The 24,191-nt window shown below is 41.1% G+C and overlaps 4 protein-coding genes across 30 annotated transcripts in view; 1 reads left to right on the top strand and 3 right to left on the bottom strand.

Annotated features, from left to right (window-relative positions):
- Positions 1–1,398, bottom strand: part of LOC113135227 (ankyrin-3-like) — a 108,853-nt gene extending 107,455 nt beyond the window's left edge. For all 27 annotated transcript variants that reach the window (XM_026315041.1, XM_026315068.1, XM_026315059.1 and 24 more), the window contains exon 1: positions 1,142–1,398. In XM_026315041.1, coding sequence (XP_026170826.1) covers positions 1,142–1,177 — 36 coding nt within the window. In that variant the 5' untranslated portion in view covers positions 1,178–1,398. The remainder of the gene's footprint in view (positions 1–1,141) is intronic.
- Positions 1,399–2,752: 1,354 nt separating this feature from the next.
- Positions 2,753–8,653, bottom strand: acsl5 (acyl-CoA synthetase long chain family member 5). The gene is made up of 20 exons (XM_026315291.1): positions 8,492–8,653; positions 8,299–8,410; positions 7,949–8,013; positions 7,764–7,865; positions 7,582–7,681; positions 7,065–7,243; positions 6,905–6,937; positions 6,764–6,815; positions 6,450–6,523; positions 6,292–6,369; positions 6,061–6,195; positions 5,818–5,952; positions 5,645–5,740; positions 5,260–5,332; positions 4,979–5,067; positions 4,536–4,652; positions 3,971–4,114; positions 3,790–3,891; positions 3,391–3,462; positions 2,753–2,970 (listed from the first exon to the last, which is right to left on the bottom strand). The coding sequence occupies exons 1-20, from the start codon at positions 8,645–8,647 to the stop codon at positions 2,833–2,835; spliced, it is 2,052 nt and encodes a 683-aa protein (XP_026171076.1). The 5' UTR covers positions 8,648–8,653; the 3' UTR covers positions 2,753–2,832.
- Positions 8,654–11,016: 2,363 nt separating this feature from the next.
- Positions 11,017–19,070, top strand: gucy2g (guanylate cyclase 2g). The gene is made up of 22 exons (XM_026316104.1): positions 11,017–11,352; positions 11,937–12,285; positions 12,380–12,489; positions 12,884–13,066; positions 13,146–13,290; positions 13,532–13,667; positions 13,798–13,901; positions 14,041–14,207; positions 14,302–14,442; positions 15,032–15,115; positions 15,315–15,419; positions 15,609–15,680; positions 15,777–15,942; positions 16,041–16,196; positions 16,551–16,728; positions 17,087–17,227; positions 17,402–17,594; positions 17,745–17,919; positions 18,149–18,247; positions 18,556–18,647; positions 18,732–18,845; positions 18,975–19,070. Exons 1-22 carry the CDS (start codon positions 11,017–11,019, stop codon positions 19,068–19,070), a joined length of 3,342 nt encoding a protein of 1,113 aa, XP_026171889.1.
- Positions 19,071–19,721: 651 nt separating this feature from the next.
- Positions 19,722–22,549, bottom strand: tectb (tectorin beta). Its single transcript, XM_026316103.1, has 10 exons — positions 22,483–22,549; positions 21,925–22,115; positions 21,656–21,807; positions 21,475–21,547; positions 21,187–21,290; positions 21,015–21,098; positions 20,759–20,921; positions 20,410–20,488; positions 20,182–20,214; positions 19,722–19,798 (listed from the first exon to the last, which is right to left on the bottom strand). Exons 1-10 carry the CDS (start codon positions 22,547–22,549, stop codon positions 19,722–19,724), a joined length of 1,023 nt encoding a protein of 340 aa, XP_026171888.1.
- Positions 22,550–24,191: the final 1,642 nt, after the last annotated feature.

The following is a 24,191-nucleotide window of genomic DNA, read 5'->3' as shown; positions in this document are numbered from 1 at the left end:
AGTACATATCATCTCCTGTGCAGCAAAACAAACAATGCAGTTCATCAAGTTTGTGTATATAAACTGCCAAAGTTCAAAACATGAGTTGATGCTTCTCCAGCTTTAGGAGAAAGTGTAGGACTGAAGCAGAGACTGGCTTATACGAACAACACCAGGACTTTATTTTACACCTTTTTAAATAGGTTTCATTCAGCTTCAAAGCCCAGTGTTATATATCTGCTCTCCAGATCGTCACCTTTATGAGCTGTGGCAAGAGACGGGTCAAGGTTCAGTGTTTGCTCATCCATAAATTCATAAACATGACTGCGTTTTTTTCTCAAAACTAGAGGAAAGTGCTGATCCAAATTTCCCGAAGTCCAAGATTAAGTTTTCAATTTACTTGTTTTGTCTGATCAAGAGTCCAGAGACTGTTGGTTTTTAATTTAACACAGTCGCTGCAGAACATTTAGTGTTTGTTTGTTTTGACTTGCAGGTGAACCAAAGGCGAAGACCAGCAAATATGCACACTTAACATGGACTAAGTAAACTTAATCACACCTGATGCTTTATGTTTTTCATGGACAGCATTCACCTACATATAACCTTCATGCAGGCAGTCAAGCTGCTTTTTTATTAATCCATATATAACTGCTCAAACAGACACTAGATAAAGTGGGCCAGTGTAAACACACCGCAAAGGTCCTTCAATGTCATTATATCAGTGTCAGCAGGGGATGTTACAGTGAATCAGACATGTTTCATCGAGTCATTTAAGTCAAGACAGAAAGTGAAACACCGCTGACTTAACTCAAACTGCTCCGTGATATGCTTCAATCAATTAAAACTTTCATTCAGGAACCAAAAACTGCTGCTTCCTGTGACATCTGGCCACAGTCTGACCATATTTACACACCTGACTGACTCAGCTCTATACACAAATCTCTAATGCAACTATTTGGTGGATGTTAAGAGAATTTCACAGATTTTTTTTTTCCCACAGGAGAAAAAGTCCAAGCAAACATTCAGGAACTTGGCGCTTCATGAGGTAATAAACAACCAACACCGAGAATCACAGCCTCAACAAAGTCCCACAAACCAAACCAGCAGAAAATACCTGACACCGAGCTTATTCAAACAGCAGGACAAGTTAAAGTCGTCTTACCTGCCCTTCGTGGTCACCTGTGGCGGAAGAAGCCATGTTGTGGACTTGCGCAGGTAAGAGTTGATCAGAGAAGCTCGATGTGCCAAATCCGCGCACCGACTGTGAAATAGTCGCATGTAAAGCGCAGAGGAAGAGCTGACATTTGCCTCCTGCTTCACTGCCTCAATACCTGAAGCTCTTCAGGGGTCCGAAAGCCGAGCCAAGCGGTAAAAGAGTCGGACCGTCCCGGTGGGAACTTCAGGTGGAGTGGGGGAGTATCCAGCTGCAGCGCCACAGCGAGGAACCGCAACACAAGGTGGCGCTGTTCACCCACAGCAAAATACACTGCAAATCACATCAGCTGAGCAGATACAGTAACTACCAAAAGTAGAAGTATTTATTATGGAGACATTTCACATGAATGTCTATTGATGCATTAGCGTGTGCATCTGGTAAAGGTGGAGCCAATTCTAAATAGTATGTATAGTAGTAGTTTACATAGTGCTGGGTAGCTGGGATCAGTGAAGGTTTTATTATTCTGAATCTGAAAAAGAACTAAAGTCAGAGACATGTAGTACAGTACAAAGTACAAGGCTTGGCTCAGTAGCACAGAAATAGTATAATTTGCTGCAGAATTATGATCTGACAGTTTAAACAGTGAAGCAGTGGAAACACACGAGGGCAGTGCTGACTGCACTGAACTGAACTGACTTGTTAAACTGATTTAAACCATGTCCAGATATGTTCAGCTCAGGCCTGATCAGACCATGTTATTCACAAACAGCATGTAATTGTATGTAATAGTCAGTTTCATTGTAGACACTGGTTTAATTATAACTGCATTAACATCTCCTCTAATAGTTGGTTTGACCTTGGGCTGTACCTTTGCAGTATTGATAACTTATTTCTGGAACATAGTTGACACATGGTAAACATCTAGAGGAGGCTTCTACTGGTTTTACATATAAAGTCTGGTCTCCTGTACTCAAACAGTTAAATTTGTTTTGTCATTTAGTTTGTAACAGACTCTCAGTGTAAAGTCTGTGCCTTAACATGTCTGAGTTAAAATAAAATGACCAATTATGACTGTGCTTCAAAAAACATATAGATGCCTCACACCTCAGAGTCATTTGTCTTATTTTAACGCAGGTTTAATCAACACATGGTATTTTAATCCTAACAGCCAACTCTGCCATCACACACCTGCCCAGACCTCTGCTGGGATGGGAACATTCATACTATAGGAACTTTTCCCATCCATCCAAAACAATGAAGTTGCACTGTAGAAAAGCATAAGACTATATTGCTCCTTTAAGTATGTTTTTGTCCACCACTGACAGCATCAAGATCATTTTTGGAGAGCCTCACACATACTTGATATGCACCCCAAGCATTTGTAAACCAGACCTGATGCACCCAGCTCCCACTCTTCTGCTATCTGTTAAGATGATTCACTCAGGCCACAGCCAAGGAGCCTGTCCAGCTAAACCCCAGGCTGCACTGCAGGAAGACGAGCTTAGCAGAAGCTCATTGTCACAGGTGACTCAGGCCTAAACAATGTCTGTTCCCTTGAAAGCCAAAACACAGCAATTTACTTCTGTGGATGTTTAGAAAAGGACACCGCACAAGAGATGAGTTAGTTCAGGTTTTAATCAGCATTCAAGAAGAGGTACGACCAAAGTAGACGACTTGGTGGCATTGGTTTGTTCCGTTTATTGGAGGTTTGCGTACAGTTTGTCGATCTGCGGCTGGAAGAGAGTTTGGAGCTCAGCCCTCTTGGCCTTGAGTGTGGGAGTTAACAGACCGTTCTCTATGGTAAACTGTTCTGGGTGGAGGTGCACATCTTTCACCTGCATCCAGGAGGAAGACAACAAGTACAAACCTGTTCAGTACATCTTGAACAGTTTTATATCAAAATACTTTAGTTTTTCCAGTGTTGGACATCATTACTGAACTAAGACAGTTGATAAAAGAGAACAGGTTAAGGAAGAACATCTCAAAGTTGCCTGTTTTGAACTGAAAGTGCTCCTTTTAACCACTAGAGGGGGCACTGAGCACAATTTAGTGAAATGTGCAGTAAGAAAATCTGTACTCAAATGTGTCAGTTTAAAGGTTTAAGGTTTGTGTTGAGTTTTTAAACGGCTCAAAAACTGGGACCATTAGAAGAAACCACTAGAAGAAACCACCTGCTTTGATCAATTCATTTGTGATGTGCAAGTTTTCCTGATAAACAGCTGACTAATGTTTAGTTGGGGTATTAATCAGGTTACCTGTTCAAAAGACTTGAGTCCTGCTTCTTTGCCCAGTCGGGTCATGTCTGAAAGAATCGCTTTCTTAATTTCCTGCAAACAAGAGATCACTGTTACAAGCGTGCCAATAAAGCAAACAATTCAACACAGATCTGCTTTTGAAATCCAGTTCGATTTGCCTTATGCGTTTCACAGCAAGCCTGCAGGACTAGTCCAACTGGCTTCTTTTAGTGTTAATGATAATGTTTACTGCAGATCTTTTGCTGGCACCACTAAGCCTGTTTAGCAAAGTGAGCTTCACAAGAGACCTCTAGTCACCATGTATCCACAAAGTTGCTTTGTTTTATAAGAGTTGAGGGGGGGAAAAAAAAAAAAAAAAAAAGGTTCCTCCTACACACACACATATGAGAGAAACATTACTTCGTTTTTGCAGAGTTCCTCAACAGAGCCTTGGCATCCCATATTTTTGGCCAAACTTGGTAACACCTCAGGGTCAGGGACCACAATGGCAACCAGGCAGGACTACAGGCAGAAAATAAGCTTTGATCAGAGGTTTAGCAGTATGTTGTATGGGCACAGACTGCAAAGACATGAGGTTTACCTGTAGACTGTCTCCATGCACAAATACTTGAGCCACAGGTCCACTGCGTACATACACATTCTCAATCTTCTCTGGGGCAATGTACTCCCCTTGAGCCAGCTTGAAGATATTCTTCTTCCTGTCGATGATCTTCAGAACCCCACTCTGCTCAGGTTGGAGAAATGACAAGATGAACAGTGTATTCTAGTTGTGTGTCTGTAAAACAAAGCTATGGGCAAAAAAAAAAAAAAAAAAAAAAAAGTCCAAACTGAAAATATGGGCAACAGCTAGACTGGCCATATCCATGGGTGTTAATTCAAAACAGAAACCCAAAAAGTGCACAATGGGGTTTCAGTGTGGGTGCATGTACCAGACCACAAAAAAAAAAAAAAAAAAAAAAAGTAATTACCTCCTTTTTTCAAGCACTTAATATAAATATGACTGAGGGGCTCAAACCACAAATACTATGCATCTGGTTCAGACAAGCTTGTGGTTGTATTTAAAAGTCAGTGGTAAATGTTAAAGCCGTGTGACTCATTTACATGTAGTGGATGGAGAAATAAATAAAATGCTATCGGACTCTTACCGGAAGCCATTTTCCAATGTCGCCAGTGTGGAGCCAACCATCTTTATCCAAGGCCTCTGCAGTTTTCTCTGGGTCTTTCAAGTACCCTTTGAACACATTTTTACCCTTGATACAGACCTAGAACACCAAGCAAGGTAAGACAAATGGTTTTAAAGTCAACATAAGCATATTCCTTAAGAACAATCTGTGTAGTCTTCATCAACACTACTGGAAAAATAAAAGCGATAACTTCAGACCAGGTGTAGCCAACCCTGCTCCTTAAGACCTCCTGTCCTGTTGGTTCTCCAAATCTCCCTGCCCTACCTACTGCTGATTACCTGGATCAGGTGTGTTCAGCCAATCAGAAACTGGGTTGGCTAGATCATATTTTGCTGGAGATGGGATGTGTTTGATTTTATGTGGTTATTTGAAATCCCAAACCCACTGACTTTTCATTAACTCACCTCCCCTTCACCATTCGAAGCAAAGTAGTTCATTTCTTCAACATCCACCAACTTCACAAAATTGCAAGGCAGCGGCACCCCAACATGCCCTGTGGTTTTAACACAAAATGCTTTTGATTATATCAACTAGTGCCTTTGAATGCATGAAAAGCAAGAGAACAAGGCCAAACTGCTGCTGTAAGAATAAAAAAAAAAAAAAAAAAAAAAAAAAAAAAAAACCTGATATCATTTAAGGCCTATATTTTAAGCAGGAACTGTAGAGAAGTTTAACCTAAACTTACCTGATGCAGCATCTCCTGGCATAGTGAAGGTGCAGCCAGCTGTGCATTCTGTCTGGCCATAGGCCTCATAGATCTAAGAGCACCAGGCACATCAGAGCAGAGTAAGACTAGTGTGACCAGGTTATCATGACAACTCAACATGATCAAAACCAGCTGGACCATTGTGCAATTTCTACTCCCCAAACAAGCATTACCACCAGTGACAAAAACCTCAGTTTACTGACTGGGCTGCACAAAGGAAGTTTAAAATGAGGTCATTCCAACGAGGCCTGCATGGTTCCCACTCATTTCCCCTTAATGGCTGTAAAAGGTTTTGTGAATTGTAACATGAGCCTCTAAACAGACAATTTTGAGGTACACACAGGGAGGATTAAATGTTTATTACCTGGCAACCCAGAGAAGCCCGGAGGAAGTTGAGAACAGGGGGAGATATGGGCGCCGCTCCGGTCACCATGACCCGCACACGTCCACCCAGAGACTCCTATAGACAACGTTACCGCATTTACGTTCTGCAACTGTTTCCGTGACAACCTGCACTTGTTTGAACAGAACCAGTACCTGGACTTTGTGGAAGATGAGCTTGTCCCATATGCTGTTGTTCCTGATGATGCCCTGACTCACTTCAGCATGTTTCCTCTGCACAGCAAAGTTCAGCAGCCACTTCTGGAAAGGTGACTTGGCTCCACTCTGAACCTAGATTCAAGAAAACAGTGAATTCAAAAAAAAATAAATAAAAAAGACAATTTGGGTTGATGTTGAAGGCAGAATTAGGGGAAAGAGGAGGCTGCTGTGTGCACCAACTTTGTCATAGACACGGTTGAGAAGTCGAGGCACTACTGGGAAAATGGTGGGCTGCAGGGTTTTCATGTCATCTGGCAGCAGCCTGACGTCACCCTGGAAGAATCCCACCCTAGCACCAGCACCATATACCACAGTCTGCAGGAAACAAGTACATCAAAAAACACATTCAGGGATGCTCATGTCATTTATAGAAACAGAACTAAACACACTTATGTCTGGTCGAGTGTTTACCTGAACAACTCTCTCGAACATGTGTGCTAAAGGCAGGAATGAAATGCTGATGTCCTCAGTAGTTGGATTTATTGAAGCCTGTGGGAGAGTCGGATTATTAGCAATAGTTCTACAAACATGTCGACAATTTCTTCTGGACAAAATGGCAACAGTTTCACCTCAAAGCTTTTGAGGACACCTGCTGCATCAGAGACCACGTTCTCATGGGTCAGCATGGCTCCTTTGGGGTTTCCTGAGAAAAAGAAAGTTTTACTTTGACTATCAAACGGGAACTGAATACTTGTATACACATTATGGTAAACTTCATTTAAAAGTCAGGGATCAAAGTTAGTACAGTTCATCCAGATGATAATATCAACTGATTAACCAACACTAGGCATTGCTATCAAAACCCAACCAGCATGGAGGCAAATGATCAAACTTAGTTTTGTTCATTTATTAAACCATAACCTGCATATGAGAGAACAATCACCTGTGGTGCCACTGGTGAAGCAAATGATGCTGAGGTCCTCTGGCTTTGGTGGCTGTTGGGACGTCAAAGCAGCATCAGAAAAGCATGCAGCCTGGTAAATCTTCAAAAGTTAATTGATCACATGAATCGGCTCAAACTTACAACTGGCTTTTGAAGGTTATTTTTTCCCAGAGCCTGGAGAACAAAAACAAAACATGTTTCCAATAACATTTGTAATTCTAACAGTATTAAAACATGAAACCAGTATAAACGCAGGCAGTGACTCACCACTAACCACTTATTTGTGTTCAGCATTCATTACCTCCACATCCTGCATGGACACGATGTTCACCCCACATTTGGTTCCTCGCTCAACCAGCTCAGAGTTAAAAGGGTCCATGACGATGATGGTTTTGAGAACTGCAGTCTGGCCTTTCTCCCGGTTCTGTAGCAGCGTTTCTGCCTTGCTCTGATTGTCACAAAGCACCGTGGAGATCTCAGCTGGGAAAAACAAAAGACAACTTTAGCTGGAACAGTAAAATTGACAGGACAATAGTGGCTCTGCTGCAGCTATGAGTCAGACTCACTAGATTAAGTTCTGTTGTCCACACAGCGTTTCAGCCAGCAGCAGTATTACTAAACTGCAGACCTGTCATTATGGTCAAGTTTGCCATCTTGTGATAACTTGTCGGATCAACTGAAGCTCAGATCGAAGGAGCGGGTGTGACAGATAATTAGGAGATTAAAGCACTTGACACTGATCCCTATGGGGACCAGTGAGTTAATGGAGTCATGCTCTGTAATCAGCAGCATTAGACTGCAAGAGAAGCTCCAATTACCTGTGTCGATAATGAACACTAGAGCCTCAGAACCCAGAGTGTCGTACAGGGGAACTGCTACCATGGAGTAGGTGTAGCAGGCCAGCTCAGCAATAATCCACTGGGAATCAAAGCATGACAAAGTTACAGCACGCAGGAACAAACCAGCGAGGACACTTTGGAAAAACAGAGACCTCATTCACCTCAGGTCTGTTCTGTGCAAAGATGCCAATAAAGGTGTCTGGGTTTGGCTTCAGTCCATTGTGAAGAAGGCCTGACCCCAGGTGCTCCGCTCTGTCGGACACCTTTATAGCAACATGAGAAAATGTCAGCTGGAATTCATAAAGTTTTCACCATGTTTTCTCAGTCTGGATGGGCACCACTTTACCTGTTTGTACTTCAGCCACTGGTATGGTCTCCCTGGTTTTCTGTAGCCCAAACATGGCCCATTACCTGCCAAGGAAAAGGGGTCAAACATCAAACTGACATGTCCCACATTGGAACAGTTCTACATTACTCCAACAGCTGTTTCTATTATTGTGTGCACCCTGTTTATATTAACGAGGCTGAACTGAGGACATTCGTATTCTCAGAGTTATACGAGATGATATCACACTTGTCTCTTCAACAAAAAGTTACCTACAGCAAAGAACTTGGTGTATTTCCACACCATAATTCACTGAATAAGAAGAACCACTTTCTAGCAGACACAACATAAACACAAAACATTTTCAGCACCTGAAACTTTCAGACCCCTCTGAAAGACCTCATAGATTGTCTTGGCTTCCTCATAGTAATATGACAGCAGATTGTTGTTGTTCTCAAGCAAAGCGGTCTTCCTTGCTCCATCCTGAGGACATTAACCAGACAATGAACTACAGTTTTACACTTCACTGAAACTGCTCAGCACTAGCAGCTGGACCCTCTTTACCTTGATACCCAGAGTTTGGTGGTTGAGGTCAGCGGGACTGCGGAGTGGACTGGGACGTGTGTTGAGGTAAAACAGGGTGGCAGCTGCCAGTGCGAACAGAGAGATGATGGCCGGGGTCGGGAGGGGAGAGAACAGCAAGTGGAATACAAAGTCCATGGTGGAAAATCTAAGATGCAAAAAAAAAAAAAAAAAAGTTTAAATTTATTCAGGTTTAAATTCAACACATAACTTTAATATATAATCCTATTATGCAATTCTTTAATCTACACTGTTGATATTGTCTCCATTATAACTTAAGGTCAAAGTCAACATGACTTGTGCAACAGAGTCTTAATCACTCCAAGCAGAGACCAACCCATAAACTGTCAGAACATGACAGTCCCAACATGCAGTGGCAGCAGCCTCAGTATTTTCATATTTACATGAGCGGAACAAACGTTACACTGATGCTGCGATAAAGACACATCTCAAGGCGTCAAATGCATTTTCTTAAACATAAATGATTTCTTGACCTTTGAGACCTATTGGGTCATGCATCATACCTGAACTACACTGAGGCCAAGGTCAATTACAAAGAACATACCAAGATTTTTATATAGAACAAACATGTTTATAGCATTTGTCTGCTAATCAACAGACTTTTATGTTAACGGTTGAGAGAAAAAAAAAAAAAAAAAAAAAAAAAAAAAAAAACCATATGCATTTAGTGACCAAACAAAATTAAAACAACCAGCAAAACATGAAGACCATAAAAAAAAAAATCCTAGTGTACAACATTTATTTTGACAGTCTAATGCTTTAGTTTCTGAGGCTGATGCCATGTGTTGCACTGTCCTACCTGTCGCTGGGCCTCTGATGTTCTTCTCAGCTCCCAGTTGACAGGCAGGTGTGTGGTGGTGTGTGCACTGGACGTCCGCTTCCTCTGCTCTGAAGGTGAACACACAGTGAGCTCACAACTGTGCAACAGAGCTGAACAGGAACATTGACCCTTGACCACCATAAGTTCACTGATAAAAACAGACAGACTATCCGGGCTTGATGTCACAATGCTACATATAAATTGTGCAACTTATAAAGCTGCTGCAATTATCTTTATCAGCTCTAACAACCAGTAAATGACACTTATTTCAGTCCTGATCAATACACTTCACACTACTCCTGAACCAGTATCAGAGGAGGCCAAGAGGCTGCAGCTGATGAAAGGTTAATATTCATTTTGCTCAGCCAGCCATGTCCTAATGTTACCCAGAAAACATCAAACTAATTCCAAAATAAATCCATCATTATAAAAAACATTGAACGTTCACCGACTGGTTTAATGAAATCAGAGCCTTAGCACCTTTGAAAATACCAAGTTAGCTTGATAGAAGTTTATTTTTATTTCTGTTTAGATCAGACAGATAAGACAATACAAGTGGGCACCAGCCATGATTATCAACCAACACCAATATGTATCTGTCACACAAAAACCACAAACTCAGATTACACTGGCACATTTCAACACTCCAAGATTATATAGTTCCTTAAACAAGTAAAAAAAAAATATATGAGGACAGCTATTGGACAGCAGGATGAAGGCAAAGGTTCATTAGGAGCATCTTTGAAAAGTTACCTGGTGGGATTAGCAGAGGCAGTTTGGGGCCAGGATGAACAGGCATCCCCTGAGGAAAAGCCATTGAACCCAGCAACACCACTAATGTACAATCTGCCCACCTGTGGTCATTAGCACCTAAACTGCACACAGGTGTGAGAGCCTCTCTGCACCGAGCAGGGCTCAACCTGTTCCCCCTGTTCTTTCTGCAGCCCTGCACCAGCACATAACACTCCCAGGAGCTCTTCAACACACTCACCTTTTGCTGTACTGGCTTTTTTAAATTATTTGTCTTAATTAAATTGGCCCACATTCTTTAAATTAAACCATCTGTGTGTGTTTTCATGCAGCGGAAGTGTGTATATTGTTGTGAACTTTGACACTGATTTATGAGCCATAACTAAAAGCAGCCAGGATGTGGTACCTTTAGAAGTTATTGATCTATAGTTGATAAAATCTAATCAAGTGTTTATCTCACTAAATGTGTCTCAGTGTCATCAGAGATCCACCCTAAAATAAGTTACACATTTTGTAAGTGAGCTGTGGAAACACACAGGCTAAAGCTCCAACAATGAGTGGATGAATCTATTAGTCAATAAAAAGAAAATGAACATGGGACTATTTTCTCTCAAATGTTTTTGATCACTGATGCAGAAACTTCACTGTAAACGTTAAATTGCTTTGCAGACGTTCAGTAAATTTGATTATGGATGGACACATGGGCTGACTGTAGGTGATGGTGTAATAAAGAATCACAGAAGAGCAGAAAATGATGAACTCAATGCCTCTTTGAAACCTCAGACCCCAGAGATTTACATCTTCTCCTCCCAAACCGACTGGCCAGCATCACCTGGGGATGTTGGGTATTTAAGCCCGGTGTCATCCAGCAGGTACCATTATCAGAGGGATGTCGAGGGCAGTACGTTGTTCTGCCATGAGCCATATGTTGGTGCTTCACTTCACACTTTTGTTAACTGCTGCTGTTATTAGCATGAGCACAAATGGGTCTCGACCTCACAAGCTGCTCATTGGCTTCCAGGCTCCCTGGAACATGTCGTTCCCTTTCAGCGCCCTGAGGCTGGGCTCGGCCATGCAGATCGCTGTGGAGAAGGTGAACACAAATCCCTCCTTCCTGGGGAACCACAGTCTGGATTTTGTGTACATGGACACAGACTGTAATCCCAAATCCTCCCTGGGAGGATTCATTCACCAGGTGTGGAAAGAAAATGTGTCTGCACTATTTGGCCCAGCCTGTCCTGAAGAAGCCGAGGTATGATTCATGATGCGATGTGCATAAATATGAAATCTCATGTATTATACTTGTTCTTTTTCCATTCCACTTTTAAATCTTTGCTGCACAAAGTTACCAGTTTTTTAGCTACACCTTGCTAAAACAAATGCAATCTAATACAGAGCTGCAATAAATCTGTAATAATGACAATGTGTTGATTGTTTAAAAGATAGTTTGATACGTTTGGATTTTATAGTGTGGACAAAATAACAGAAACAACTGTCTGCAGGTGATCATGTGCGTTGTATGAAGTTTGTGACAGAAACACTGTGAATACCAGCAAATTATACTAATTAGCTTTTATTTTAGAGATGAATATGTTTATTATTTACTTTTTATAAGAGGAAATGGAGCAATCCACACAAGGAGCTCTTTTACTGTTGAACTATTAAAGACATTTTGTTGATAATGAAGTATTTCTATATTTAGGTTAAAGATGTGTGTATTTATAGGCTTAGGCTATAAATGCTGTGGTCCACAGAACAAAAATAAAGGTTTAATTTAGTAATATCGAAATGCACTTTTACTTTCACACATTACTGCTCATTATTTCTGCTTTGCAGATCACTGGTCTTATTGCATCAACATGGAACATCCCCATGTTTGCTTTTGTGGGACAATCGTCTAAAATGGACAACACTGATATCTACGATTCCTACGTCAAAATCGTGCCTCCTCTTAAGAGAAGCTCAGAGGTCCTGGAGAAGACGCTGGAGTTCTATGGGTGGAGTCACATAGCGATGATCGGGGGGGGATTAGAGTCAAACACCTGGGACAAAGTTGACGCTTTGTGGAAAACTGTTGAGGATCCATTAAAAGCCAAATTCCAACTGACTGCAGCAGTCAAGTTTGACACCAGCAATCCTGAGCTCCTTTATCAAAATGTTAAATACATCTCAACAGTTGCCAGAGGTAAGAAAAGTGTTTGTGGCAAACTGATAATATTTTGACTCTTTAATGAGTTTTCTGCTCTTTGTATATTCGTCAAACGTCCTGCCTCCTCTAGTGATTGTGGTGCTAACAAACAGCGAGGACTCCATGGCTCTGTTACTGGAAGCCGAGAGACAGGGTCTGATGAATGGTGACTACGTGTTCTTCCTGGTGCAGCATTTTGAGGTCAGTGGCAGCGTGGTGAGTAAAAACCTTTAAAACAATTCATTCAAGTACAGTAAGTAGGTCGGCCTTAGAGGGGCATGTTTACTCAGAACATCTACAGGCTGTAGCTGTCGTCCTCCGTCACCTACACCGAAAACCTGAGAGGAAAGCTTCTTTCTGCAGCCAGTATGACCAGGAGGGATAATAACAACAAGCACTAACTCTCTGAATGCACATTTGATGATGGATATGATAAAATGTGAACCTATCTTTATCTTAAAACAGCAAGTCCACTGATTTCAGACTGTATCAAGCTTCAAACTGTTGGGTGTATTTCACCATCACCTTTTTGAGACTCATTCAAAATGAAACAACTTTTCTTTTCATGTATGACGTTATTTCTTTTTCTGAGCAGGATAACTTATGGAAATACGCTCTGAACAACAGGATAAACCAAGCTGCCATAAGAGCTTTTGACATGGTCTTTATCATTGGCCAGAAAGCCTACGACAGCTATGAGTATTATGACTTCTTTGAGCAAGTTTTCCAAAGGCTAAAAGAACATCCATTTCAGAGCAACCTGACGTCTGAAAAAGAGGTAACAGATCACACATTTCTCATTCATCCTGCTAAAAGGAAAATACCCAGATCCAATCCTTCTGTTTGTGTTACGTCAGGTCAGCCCGTACTCTGCCTACCTGCATGATGCAGTGCTTCTTTATGCAATGGGACTGAAGGAGGTCCTGAAAGATGGCAAAGACCCTCATGACGGACAACAGCTGCTACAGGCACTGAAAAATAAAAACAACATTCGATTTTATGGTTGGTAGCTGCTTAAATAAATGTCTCCTGAGGTTTAGTCTTTAAAACAACCAGACACTTTTGTTCGTCCTAATGAACATCCTTTGTTTAGTTGTTCATTTATTAGGTTTGTTATGATGTGTACTGAAGAACGTTACAGACTTTGGAAACACTTTGTGGTTTGGGGATCATGCAGTGTGTCGATTCGAATATGAGACCAGGAGCCATTTTCAGACTGATTCATTACTGCTCGTTGTTCCAGGGGCCTCTGGACTCGTCCACTTTGACGAGAAGGGGGAGAGAAATTTGGACTACTCCATTTATGACCTGCAGCATGTAGGAGACGTTACCAAGTTTGTGCCCATCCTCCATTTTGAGAGTCAGACCAAGACCATCCGGTATCAAACTATTTCTCTGACTTCACTTTTGAGAACACACACACACACACACAAAATACTCCCATCACCAAAATGCAGGATACAGTAAACATGGAAATTGTAAATAACAGAAAAAATAATGTTATTTTAGGCCAACGTCTATGTTTGGTTCTGTGGTTTGGCCCAAAGGACGACCTCCTTCTGATAAACCAGAATGTGGTTTCAGCAATGAACTGTGTGAATGGCTGATTAACGGTAAGACTTCTATTCAGACATATTGCTTCATGTCCCCTCCTTTGAAACCACTAACACTCCTAAAAAACAGATTCTTATCTGGAACATTTAGTCGGGCCAGATTAAGACTTTCATAATTCACTGTGTTGATGGGACCCAGACATCACCCTGCTGGTTCTGCTGTCGACCTTCCCAATCATCGGTGTGCTGGCGGTTTTGTGCATCGGGGTCCTCATCCAGCAGAAGTTACGACTCCAGACGAGGCTCGACGATTCCCGCTGGTGGCTTATCAATTACAGTGACATCACCATCATCAGGGAGCCCTCAGTATGAGCACTGAAACAGATGTGTTGCTGTGGGTGTGATTTTTACTTGCTGGATGTTGTGTTTTTACGCACATCCATGTGTGTTTCTCCTCCAGGGAAATCAGGGTTTATCTCTAAGTACCACAGGCAGCCAGACTGGGAGTGGTGGTTCTCAGTCCAATTTCTCCAGCACCAGCTATGGCCTCAGGGACAAGAATGGGAGAGAGCACATCTACACCACAATAGGCCTCTACCAGGTGGAGTTCAAAGCGCTCTTCTTTAACTTTTGAAGAGTAACCAAGTGGCAATTACAGATGTCATGTCAAAACTAGTGTTTAGCAGGGTTTTCCACACGTTCCACACGTTCCACACGTTCTGCTGTTGTCTCCGCTCTGAGGAATGCAACATGGCAAACACCTCTGCATTTTTGATGTGTTATGTTGAGCCTGTGTAATGTCATGCTATGGTTCCTTCAACCTCATGTATCGTTTCCACTACTTAGTTATTTTTCCCTCTTCATAGCAAATCAATGTGATCAAATGTTTTTTCAGTAGGAAAAAACTGCAAACATGTTCTATTTGTAGAAAAGGCCAGATTTACTGACTGAATGATGACATCCAGGTCTCATTGTTCATCTTTGCACAGGACATTAGTTCATGCTCACAGAAATGACGTGAAAGGCGACTGTTATACATTTCATACATCAGCAAACTTATTTGCTTAATCTTTCTGAGGGATTAGGAAAATAAAATCTACTCCAGGTTAAAATTAATTGAAAAGTTTGTTTTCTATTTCACAATATCTCCTTCTTGGCTAATGTGGTTTTAATGTGTAATTTTCATACAGGGAAATCATGTGGCCATCAAGTACGTGAAGAACCACGTTAACTGTAATTTCCAGAAGCCTTCAATTATTGCAGAGTTCAGTGTGGTAAAGTTCCTCCTGTTGTTCCAGATCAAACATACTTTTAGTTTTTTTTTGTTGTTTGTTGTTTAACAGCTAGACAATAGAAGTAAATGTAAATGTGAGAACTAATGTTGCAGGATTTATTTAACACAAGGAGAGCAGCTGTTTTCTTCAGCCATAGAGCGATGCACCGTGTGCCTAACCATCTTAAACTTTAAGACAGATGAAAGAGATGAAACACGAGAATCTGGTGCAGTTTTTTGGCGTCTGCATCGAGCCACCAAATGTCTGTTTGGTCATCCAGTACTGCAAGAAAGGGAGCCTGAAGGTCGGTGTCTCAGCCTGTGCTGCATGTGACACTTTATACTGCAGGTCTTTGAAACACTTGTTAAGCTTTTAGTACTTTGCTATACAGTTTCTCTGGCCCACTGTTTTACATGATATGCCTGGGACAAAACAAAGCTGAATAGAAATTCATAATGTTATTTACCTTTTGGTGTTCTTATTTTCCCTGCAGGATGTTATGAACGCATCAGATGTTGAACTGGATGTGATGTTTAAACTGTCCTTTGCATATGATATTGTTAATGTAAGTCAGCTAGTTTTACTCTACTTCACTGGGCACAATGGTAATGTTTTGGAAACTGAACCGTTTCATGACTTAATAAGTGTATCTATGATCCAGGGCTTGGAGTTCATTCACAAAAGTGGTCTGAAATTTCACGGGAACCTGAAGCCCAGCACATGTCTGGTGGATAGTCGACTGCAGGTCAAACTATCGGGATTCGGACTGTGGGAGTTCAAATATGGGAGCAGGAACAACATCACACTGGAAAACCCCTATTTTGAAGGTCAGTGGCAAAATCAAGTCAAAGTCAAGGTCAAAGTGTTCATTATGAAATAACTTTCATATTAATATATATTTGCATTTGCAACCAATTTGTTGTAGAGATGTACTGGACAGCCCCTGAGCTTCTGAGACAAGTCAGTCACCCGGTTAATGGGACACCCAAAGGTGACATCTACAGCTTTGCCATGATCATGTGGGAGCTCATGTACAACTCTAAGAGTGGCCCATATCAGGACATCAACCTGGAGCCTAAAGGTTAATATGTTACACAGATGTTACACAGCCACTCATTCATTTTCTTTATCAGCTAATTCATTTCCAAGCTGGTGAGAGTTGGAGGCCCTGTGGGCTCCACCTTGGTCCAGTTATTAATTTGGCAAATTAGTGCCATTAAAAGTATGCCGAATTAGCTGTAAGCCATTCCCGTTTGCATGGTTGATAAGTTATAAGGAGCAGCTTTTGTTGATTCTATGCTGATTTTTGAATATTTACTCCTGATGTACATCAGCTGTGATTGTCAGTCGTGCACTACCTGTGCATTTTCTGGTGCTTCATACTTCCCCATATATCAACACCACCATGATTCTTCCTTCCTACGTGTTTTATCAGAGATCATTGTGCAGTTGAGGACTCCTTTCCAAGGTGAACCCCTCCGACCTGCGCTGTCCGACCAGCTGTGTGACGAAAACATCAACTCACTGCTGAGGGCCTGCTGGAGTGAAAACCCTGACCATCGGCCGCCAGTTCAGTCTGTACGGACACAGCTGAGGAACATCAGCCCAGACAGGTCAGGTCACTGGTGTTTTTCTTTCTTACCCATAATGTGCCCCAATTACTGTCAGAAATAAACTTTTCTCCTCGTCTGTGGGTCTCCAGGTGCAGCATTTAGTACGGTAACACACCATGTGCACATGAGAATGATCATTAAAATGATCACTGTAATGAAATCATGGAATGTAATGTAGTTAATATAATTCAGTTTATTAATTTACATTTTATTGTAAAGTGTAATTACAAATAAAAAACATTCACTGCCACTCTCACCTCTGCCAGGGGCTCTACTTTAAATTTAATTTAGTGACTTTAAGCACATGCCACATTTTAAAACTCCTTAACAGATGTGATCCTAACTTTCTGTACTGTAGTCATGCAAATATACTGGATAATATGGTGGATAAGCTGGAGAAATATGCAAATCACTTGGAGGACGTGGTGGAGGACAGGACCAATCAGCTCACAGCAGAGAAGGCCCGTGCAGATAAGCTTCTCTCCAGCATGTTACCAAGGTAACAGATGTAACTGCATCAAAACGATCAGTATTATATTCTGTCATTATAGTATGTAAACCATTAAAATAGATAAAAGTAGTTATTTATGACCACACATTCAAAAAACAAGCAATAAAGAGGGTGGGCACCACCGCTCTCACCTTTTCAGTGCTGTCGTTTCATTGGTCGTAGGAACATTGCAGAGCAGCTGATGGCAGGAAAGTCAGTGGAGCCGCGGAGCTTCGACATGGTGACCATCTTCTTCTCTGACATTGTGGGCTTCACCTCCATGTGCTCTGTCAGCTCTGCGATGGAGGTGGTCACGTTCCTGAACGACCTCTACAGCCTCTTTGACGACATCATCAAGATGTACGACGTCTACAAAGTGAGTCACACACAACAATGTTTGTTTCTCTGTCAGCACAATAACAGGTGTGACATTATATGTAGAGGAGACTGTAACTATTTAAAATATGTAAAGAAGGACAGCAAAGCTAACATAGTTATGTAACGTTATGCTGTTTCTCTTTACTAGGTGGAAACAATTGGTGATGCATACATGGTGGCCAGTGGTTTACCAATCAGTAATGGCAATAAACACGCTTTGGAGATATCAACTATGGCTCTGCACTTCCTGAGTGCTATCAAAGTTTTCAGAATCCGCCACATGCCTACTAAGGGTCTTGAAATCCGTATTGGGATACACTCTGGTAAGTGACAGTACTGAGGCACTAAATAAACCAGTTCAGTCTCATCATGATGGCTTCTGCTGGGTATGTGGGTAACAACTAGATTATTAGTATTTAGTCTCTTGTCCTGAAGATTTCTTGGAGGTTTTGATCCTACACTCCTATAATATTTATGGGTTTGTTGAAGGTTTTATACTAAACATTTGAGGAACTGAAAAAATGCACACACTGAGTTTTTTATGGGTCTTAGGTCCAGTGGTTGCTGGAGTCGTAGGCACCACTATGCCTCGCTACTGCCTGTTTGGAGACACGGTCAACATGGCTTCTCGGATGGAAAGCAACAGTTTACGTGAGTGAACTTAGTAAACAACTTTATTTGAATCATCTTAGAAATACATTTTTATTGTACAGGTGTGAGTGTTGTGTTATTGTCATTGTGGGACATCTTGAAATCTAGAAAAGTAATGATGCATTAAAATATCTTGACAACATTGGATAGATCGCCATGAAATGTGCTGAAGTATTCAAAGTACCATACCTTTTTATTTAGTGCCACAATGAGATAAAACCTCCCCTCTCTTTGTTAGCATTTAGCTGCTGTTCTGCATCTGGAACACAATTTTTTTTTTTTAAAGTGCTTTTGTGTATTTTACGCAGCTCTGAAAATTCACATATCTCAGTGCACTGCAGACATCCTTATTCAGGCTGGATCATTTGAGATGGAGGACAGAGGAGAAATCGAAATGAAGGTGACCTAAGATCTGTGTATTTTTAAATCTCCAACACGCCACATGTTCTTGATATGTTTCTGATCAGTGTGTGTTTGTGTCCAGGGCAAAGGGTCTCATAAGACATACTGGCTGCTGAACAAAATTGGCTTTAATCCTCCTCCTCTTGCTCACAGCTCATCACCAGCAGCTAGTCTCAAACAACAAACAGAAGCACAGGTAGACGTATAACGTACATCACAGTTCCTGTTTTTGTTAAAGTCCCAGCACCACAGATGAGTCAGGCACAGTTAGTATAAGTTGTGTAAACCACTGTTATTTTTTGACCTTGTGATATCTCTGCTTAAGAAACCTGGAATCATGAGGGCCGTGGACAGAAAGGCCCAGAAACCCTTCATCAAAACTCAAATGACAGACACCATGATTACTCCAGTGCACATTTAAAGAACCAGTGGGTACTCTGACTGTATTTTGGATAAATGAACAGGAATATCTGGAAGAGACGGTTCCACACGTCTTACAGAGGGACATAAGTTTGTTTCCTCCACTCATGAAGAGCAGGACTGGAGACTAAGGGACTGAGACTGCAGTGAAAATGACTAAAGTACTGTCTTCATGAGGAGCAAACACAGGCTGGATTACAACACCTGTGTTTTTAAAGGACACTGAAATAGTTGTAAATCTTAATTCTTTGTGATTTTGGTACAGTTCCACTGACCAAACAAAATAATAGTGATGGATGTGTTTATTATTTAACTATACCTAAGACATCACAAATTCATATTCACCAGAACCATTTAGTGTTGCTGTCATCTTGAAAGTCATCTTATTTGTTTACCACAAGACGTTTAAAGATTAGTGAATAATTTCCAACAATAGACAAGTGTGTTTTAACATTTTTCAATTAATGTTTATTGGACAAAGCAATAAATTGGTCAATAATGTGCTAATTACAATTAATATCTGTGAGAGGAGAGAAATCATTGATTCATGGGGGGAGGAATGGATTCATACAATCCCTGAGTCCTTGATGGTACCCCCCCCCCGTGAACCTGTGTGTGTATGTCTATTTAAAGGGAGTATCAGTGTAAGGTTTTAATCGACACTTGATCCATTTACTAAATCACAACATGTGTTTATCAGGACCACCAGCAGGAAGAATAGTGAGGTGCCTGTGGTCAGAAGAAAATACAGTAAATCAAACACCAATAAAAGAGAAGAAACCTTTACCAATGTCAGCTGAGCTGCAGCTTCGAGGACACTGAGTCTCTCATGGTTTTATTTTTCTCTGGAAATTTAAAGCACAGAGTATTTTTACTCTCAATATATTTACATAAGGATTTTTTAGCCAGCAAATACTTAAAAGAAGTATTTTAGCACTAGGATTTGATGTAGTAGTGTAGAAAGGTCTGTGCTCAAGTCAATATATGGTATTTGAACAGTTAACTGAATAAATGAAATATCAGTGTTGTACTTCTAAAACCCTGTCAATGCTCAGATTATTAGAGTTGAAATGCATTTTAATCAGAGTTATCAATGTGTCACACTTGTTTACCTGGTATGTGTCCATTATTAGACGACCCGTTGCCTGTTGAGAGACAAAGATGATATTGTACATTATAGTGGACAGCGCAAACTACAGTTTTATTTGCCTTTAATCATAGGCTGCTGGAGCATCTCAATTTACAGAACAGAAGTCAGCAGTCATTGATCTGCACAATGACGTAATATAATATCACTTTTATAATATCACAGCATGTACAGACAAATGGTTGAACTGTACCTTTAATGTGAAACTCGGCAGTGAGGATCCCCCCACTGGGATGGACCTCTGAGGACAGACTTCTCACAGAGCAGGGGCTCTTCACGGGAGAAAACAGATGAACGTTTTTGTATATGGACTCAAACATTTTCTAAAACAGGACTAAGCAGCTAAAAGTGGATTCATATGTTTCTCAAAAGAAAAACATATGAATCTGCTGGAATATCTTCACCTCCCTTGACACATGAAGAAGTAATGAGTAACCAGTAATGTCAACAACTATAAACAGAAGTGTAGTTTGTCTCATCATGATCTCCAGCAGTTTGTCATCGTGCTTTTGCTTGGTATCGTATGTAAGCGCTGAACTCACAGGCTGACAGGTGAGCCTCTCTCCATCACAGACCTGGACCTCGCAGTGAAGCCACACAGTGGACACCTTCTCCAGCCGCTGGAAGCGGAAGGAGTTGAACTTGAACATGGAGCGACTGTCTTTGGCATTTTCGAAAATAGTCACAGTGTTGTCAGACGAGCAGCTGTTGGCCAATTAGAACAAATACCATGACGGGGAGGGATATGGTACTACATGTCCTAACCATAACCTCACCAATCTTGTCATGTTTGCCCACCTGTTAATGATGAGACTCCATCTCTTCTTGTCTGTTGAGTAAGGAGTAGGAGTGGCCCAGCAGTTGCTTATTACAACTTTAAATCTGAGAGGTAACACATCTAAGCATTAAGATTCACAGGAATATAAACCTTAAATTCCAGGGAATTAAATTCTGAAGTTGTTTTAAATACCTGTTGCTCAGTCCTTTTGCCTCGATGCCGATGAAAACTTCAGAGCCGATGTCAGAAGTGTCAATGACATAGGGAGCGTCTTTGGCATACAGGAACTTTGAATTCTGCAAAATTATGTCATTTGTGTTTCTACATCTGCCAAGCAAACTGTTATTTGCATTTCATGACCGTAAAAGCCACAAAGATCCTCCACACAGCTATTCCTCACAGCATTTTAAAATAGTACCACTGCATTAATGTCTCAAAATGTTTCCGCTGGAGAAAGTGAAGGTGTGAGGGGCCACTCACCGTGAACACATTCATAGATAACTGTGATCTAAAAGTGCCTAAACTCCCGTTGTTCACATACACTGTAGCCACTCTGGAAAAAGCAGAGGGTTTAGTAAAGACGCTGCAAGTCATTGGGTCAGAATGCACATATCTTCCACGCAGTAACTGTGGTCACCTCGTGTGCTGCACTGATGTTTACCTTTGACTGAAGACTGCGTTATTCACCAGGTAGGCCGCTCGGTACGTGCAGCTGAAGGTGTAGTTGACCGGTTGGTTTCTGACTGTGAGCGAAGTATCGTTGGACACAATGGAATTGGAGAAGATGTACTTGGGATCTTTACCGGCTATGTACTGTGAAGAACAACTGATATCAACAGGCATAAAAAAAAAAAAACACATAAAACTGCATAAGGTAGGTCAGACTGTTCTGATTTAGTTTGGGTCAACTGGTGCTGCTTGGGGACTCACCTCCGACTGGGTGCCACAGTACGAGTGGTTTTTGGGTGTTAGGTCTGGGATGACGAAGCGGTAGTAAGCCGGGCTGTGTATTCCTGTGTAACACACCCCGCCCAGGGACAGCTGCTCGATGTCCCAGCCGTAAGGACACTCTGGGACATTAGCAATGATGGCGTTGGGGAAACATGACACCATAACGTAGTCTGACATAAGAGATATGAGAAGACACATTTGGGTGGCAGTTTATTAGGTACACCAAGCTAAAAACTATTGTGGCTTAATATAGTAAATCACATTTACATTTTTTACATTTCTTACTTATTACACTTATATATTATAAGTATTATACTTAAATATTATGTACATAATTTCTGTTTTTCCATATTATAATTCTCCTGCTTCTACTTTTGTGTGACATCTCTTTACACGTCTGCTGAAAAGATTCCTCCACCTGCTTTTATCCCCATTAAGTGTTTTTAGAGTAGTTATTCAGAAGTCCAGTGTTTTGTGATGGTAACATGACACAAGCACATAAAATACCAACTAATCTTTGCACCGCCGGGTTGTTACCTGCTTTTTGGGGAATGCAGGTCCATGCAACAGGCAACAGCATTAACAGTGCACCAAGAAAGGTCATTGTGTGAGGCTGCAAAGGGATTCAAGAGTTACACATTAGTAAAACGATAATATCTGAGGATAATGTATAATCATAGTCATAACAAGACTCACCTGTTGAGGGAAAAACACCTTTGATGAACTGGACGTCAGAGGATCCTCATGGCTTTTCACCAGGTTGTCAGCACCAGTGGCTCAAACTGTGAACATCTTGGCCACATGCAAAGGTATTTTATACTGTCGCAGAGATGGGTAATCAACTTTAGCCCATTCATTTGTCTCCACCTTTAAGAGCTCTATTGTGGAGCTGCTGACAAAAGCTCTCTGTGCTGCTCAGACATTGACTTTCAAATGAAAAACGTCTCACGGGATGAGCATTCAGAACGCTGGAGTCTTTTCAAGAGAAATGACTACTTTTGACTTCATAAATAAGTAGAGTCATCACTGAAAGAAGAAACAGACATTTCTACAACTTACAGCTTATTATTAAGATTTCACACATATATTGTTAACTTTTTCAACAAAACTGGAAAAAGTCGTTTTACCCTGTTGCAGTTACTAATTACAATGAATGAAATGTCCATTTATTAAAATCATATATATATGACCAGTGTCTAAATACTGCAGGATATGGTCTGGTCGTAGATAGCTAGGTTAGCTTATCTTAGCATAAAGACTGGGAACAAGGTCAAACAGCTAGCCTGGCTTACTCCACTTACTACTCACTTTTTATTCCAATTTCACCTTTCAAAGCTTAAACAACCATTTTTCCTTATTTTCAGTGTGTATGCTAAGCTAAGCTCAGCTAAACAGCTCCATGTGAATTTGCCAAAACACCAAACTTTAAGCAGGTAATGCCTTCAGATACAGGATCATAGGAGACAAAAGTCTAACGGTATATTTGAAAAGACAAAGCCTGAAGTCGAGAGAGAACAGGACAAAGATGTTGTTTCTCTTCTAGCTGAAGAAGACAAAATGTTCAGGAACAGAAAACCAGTTAAGAAGCTAAACTGTGCAAACAGACGTATGAAAACCATCAATACCTGATGGTAGCTCAGATCAGAGTGTGCATGCACTGGTAATAGTGTTCTGCAGTGGACATGACAGGCCTCTGTTTTACAGCATTCAGTAATATAAGGTTTCCTGTGCTATCAGACATCACTGTTGCCTTTCTAACATGTGAAACACATGTTCTGGTTGGACTGTTTACGTGATTTGTATTGGTTTATAACAAGCTGCCTAAAGCATCAGCAGCTTTAGTTTTGATGTGATGATTAAATTTATTTTGATTTAAATGGCTGGTAACATTAGCTCAAGGCAGCTGTATAACCACGTTGCATAAATTCAGAAAAATGAGATATAGCTGCCAACACACAAGTAAAGTTTGAAATCTTTTCTCTTGTTAACATGAAGTTCACAGCATCAAATATCTCCTTGCAAGAGCTGTAAAACGATAGCGAGCAGGTTAGACACTAACGTCCTTCACAGAACAATCAATTCACCCACAGACTATGGGGCAAACTACAGGTGATTAGCATCTGAATGAAGCGACAGGGGGATTCGTGAGGGGTAGTCTGAGGAAGATACCGATCTAAGAACAGGCCGGGGACAGCTAAAGTTACAGCATCTCGTGATGTTAATCAGGAACTGCAAGACTCCACCGT

The sequence above is a fragment of the Mastacembelus armatus genome, chromosome 19 (genome assembly GCF_900324485.2).
Source record: "Mastacembelus armatus chromosome 19, fMasArm1.2, whole genome shotgun sequence".
Lineage (NCBI taxonomy): Eukaryota > Metazoa > Chordata > Actinopteri > Synbranchiformes > Mastacembelidae > Mastacembelus > Mastacembelus armatus.
The sequence above is the reverse complement of the archived record's forward strand: the minus strand, read 5'-3'. Positions and strand labels throughout refer to the sequence as shown.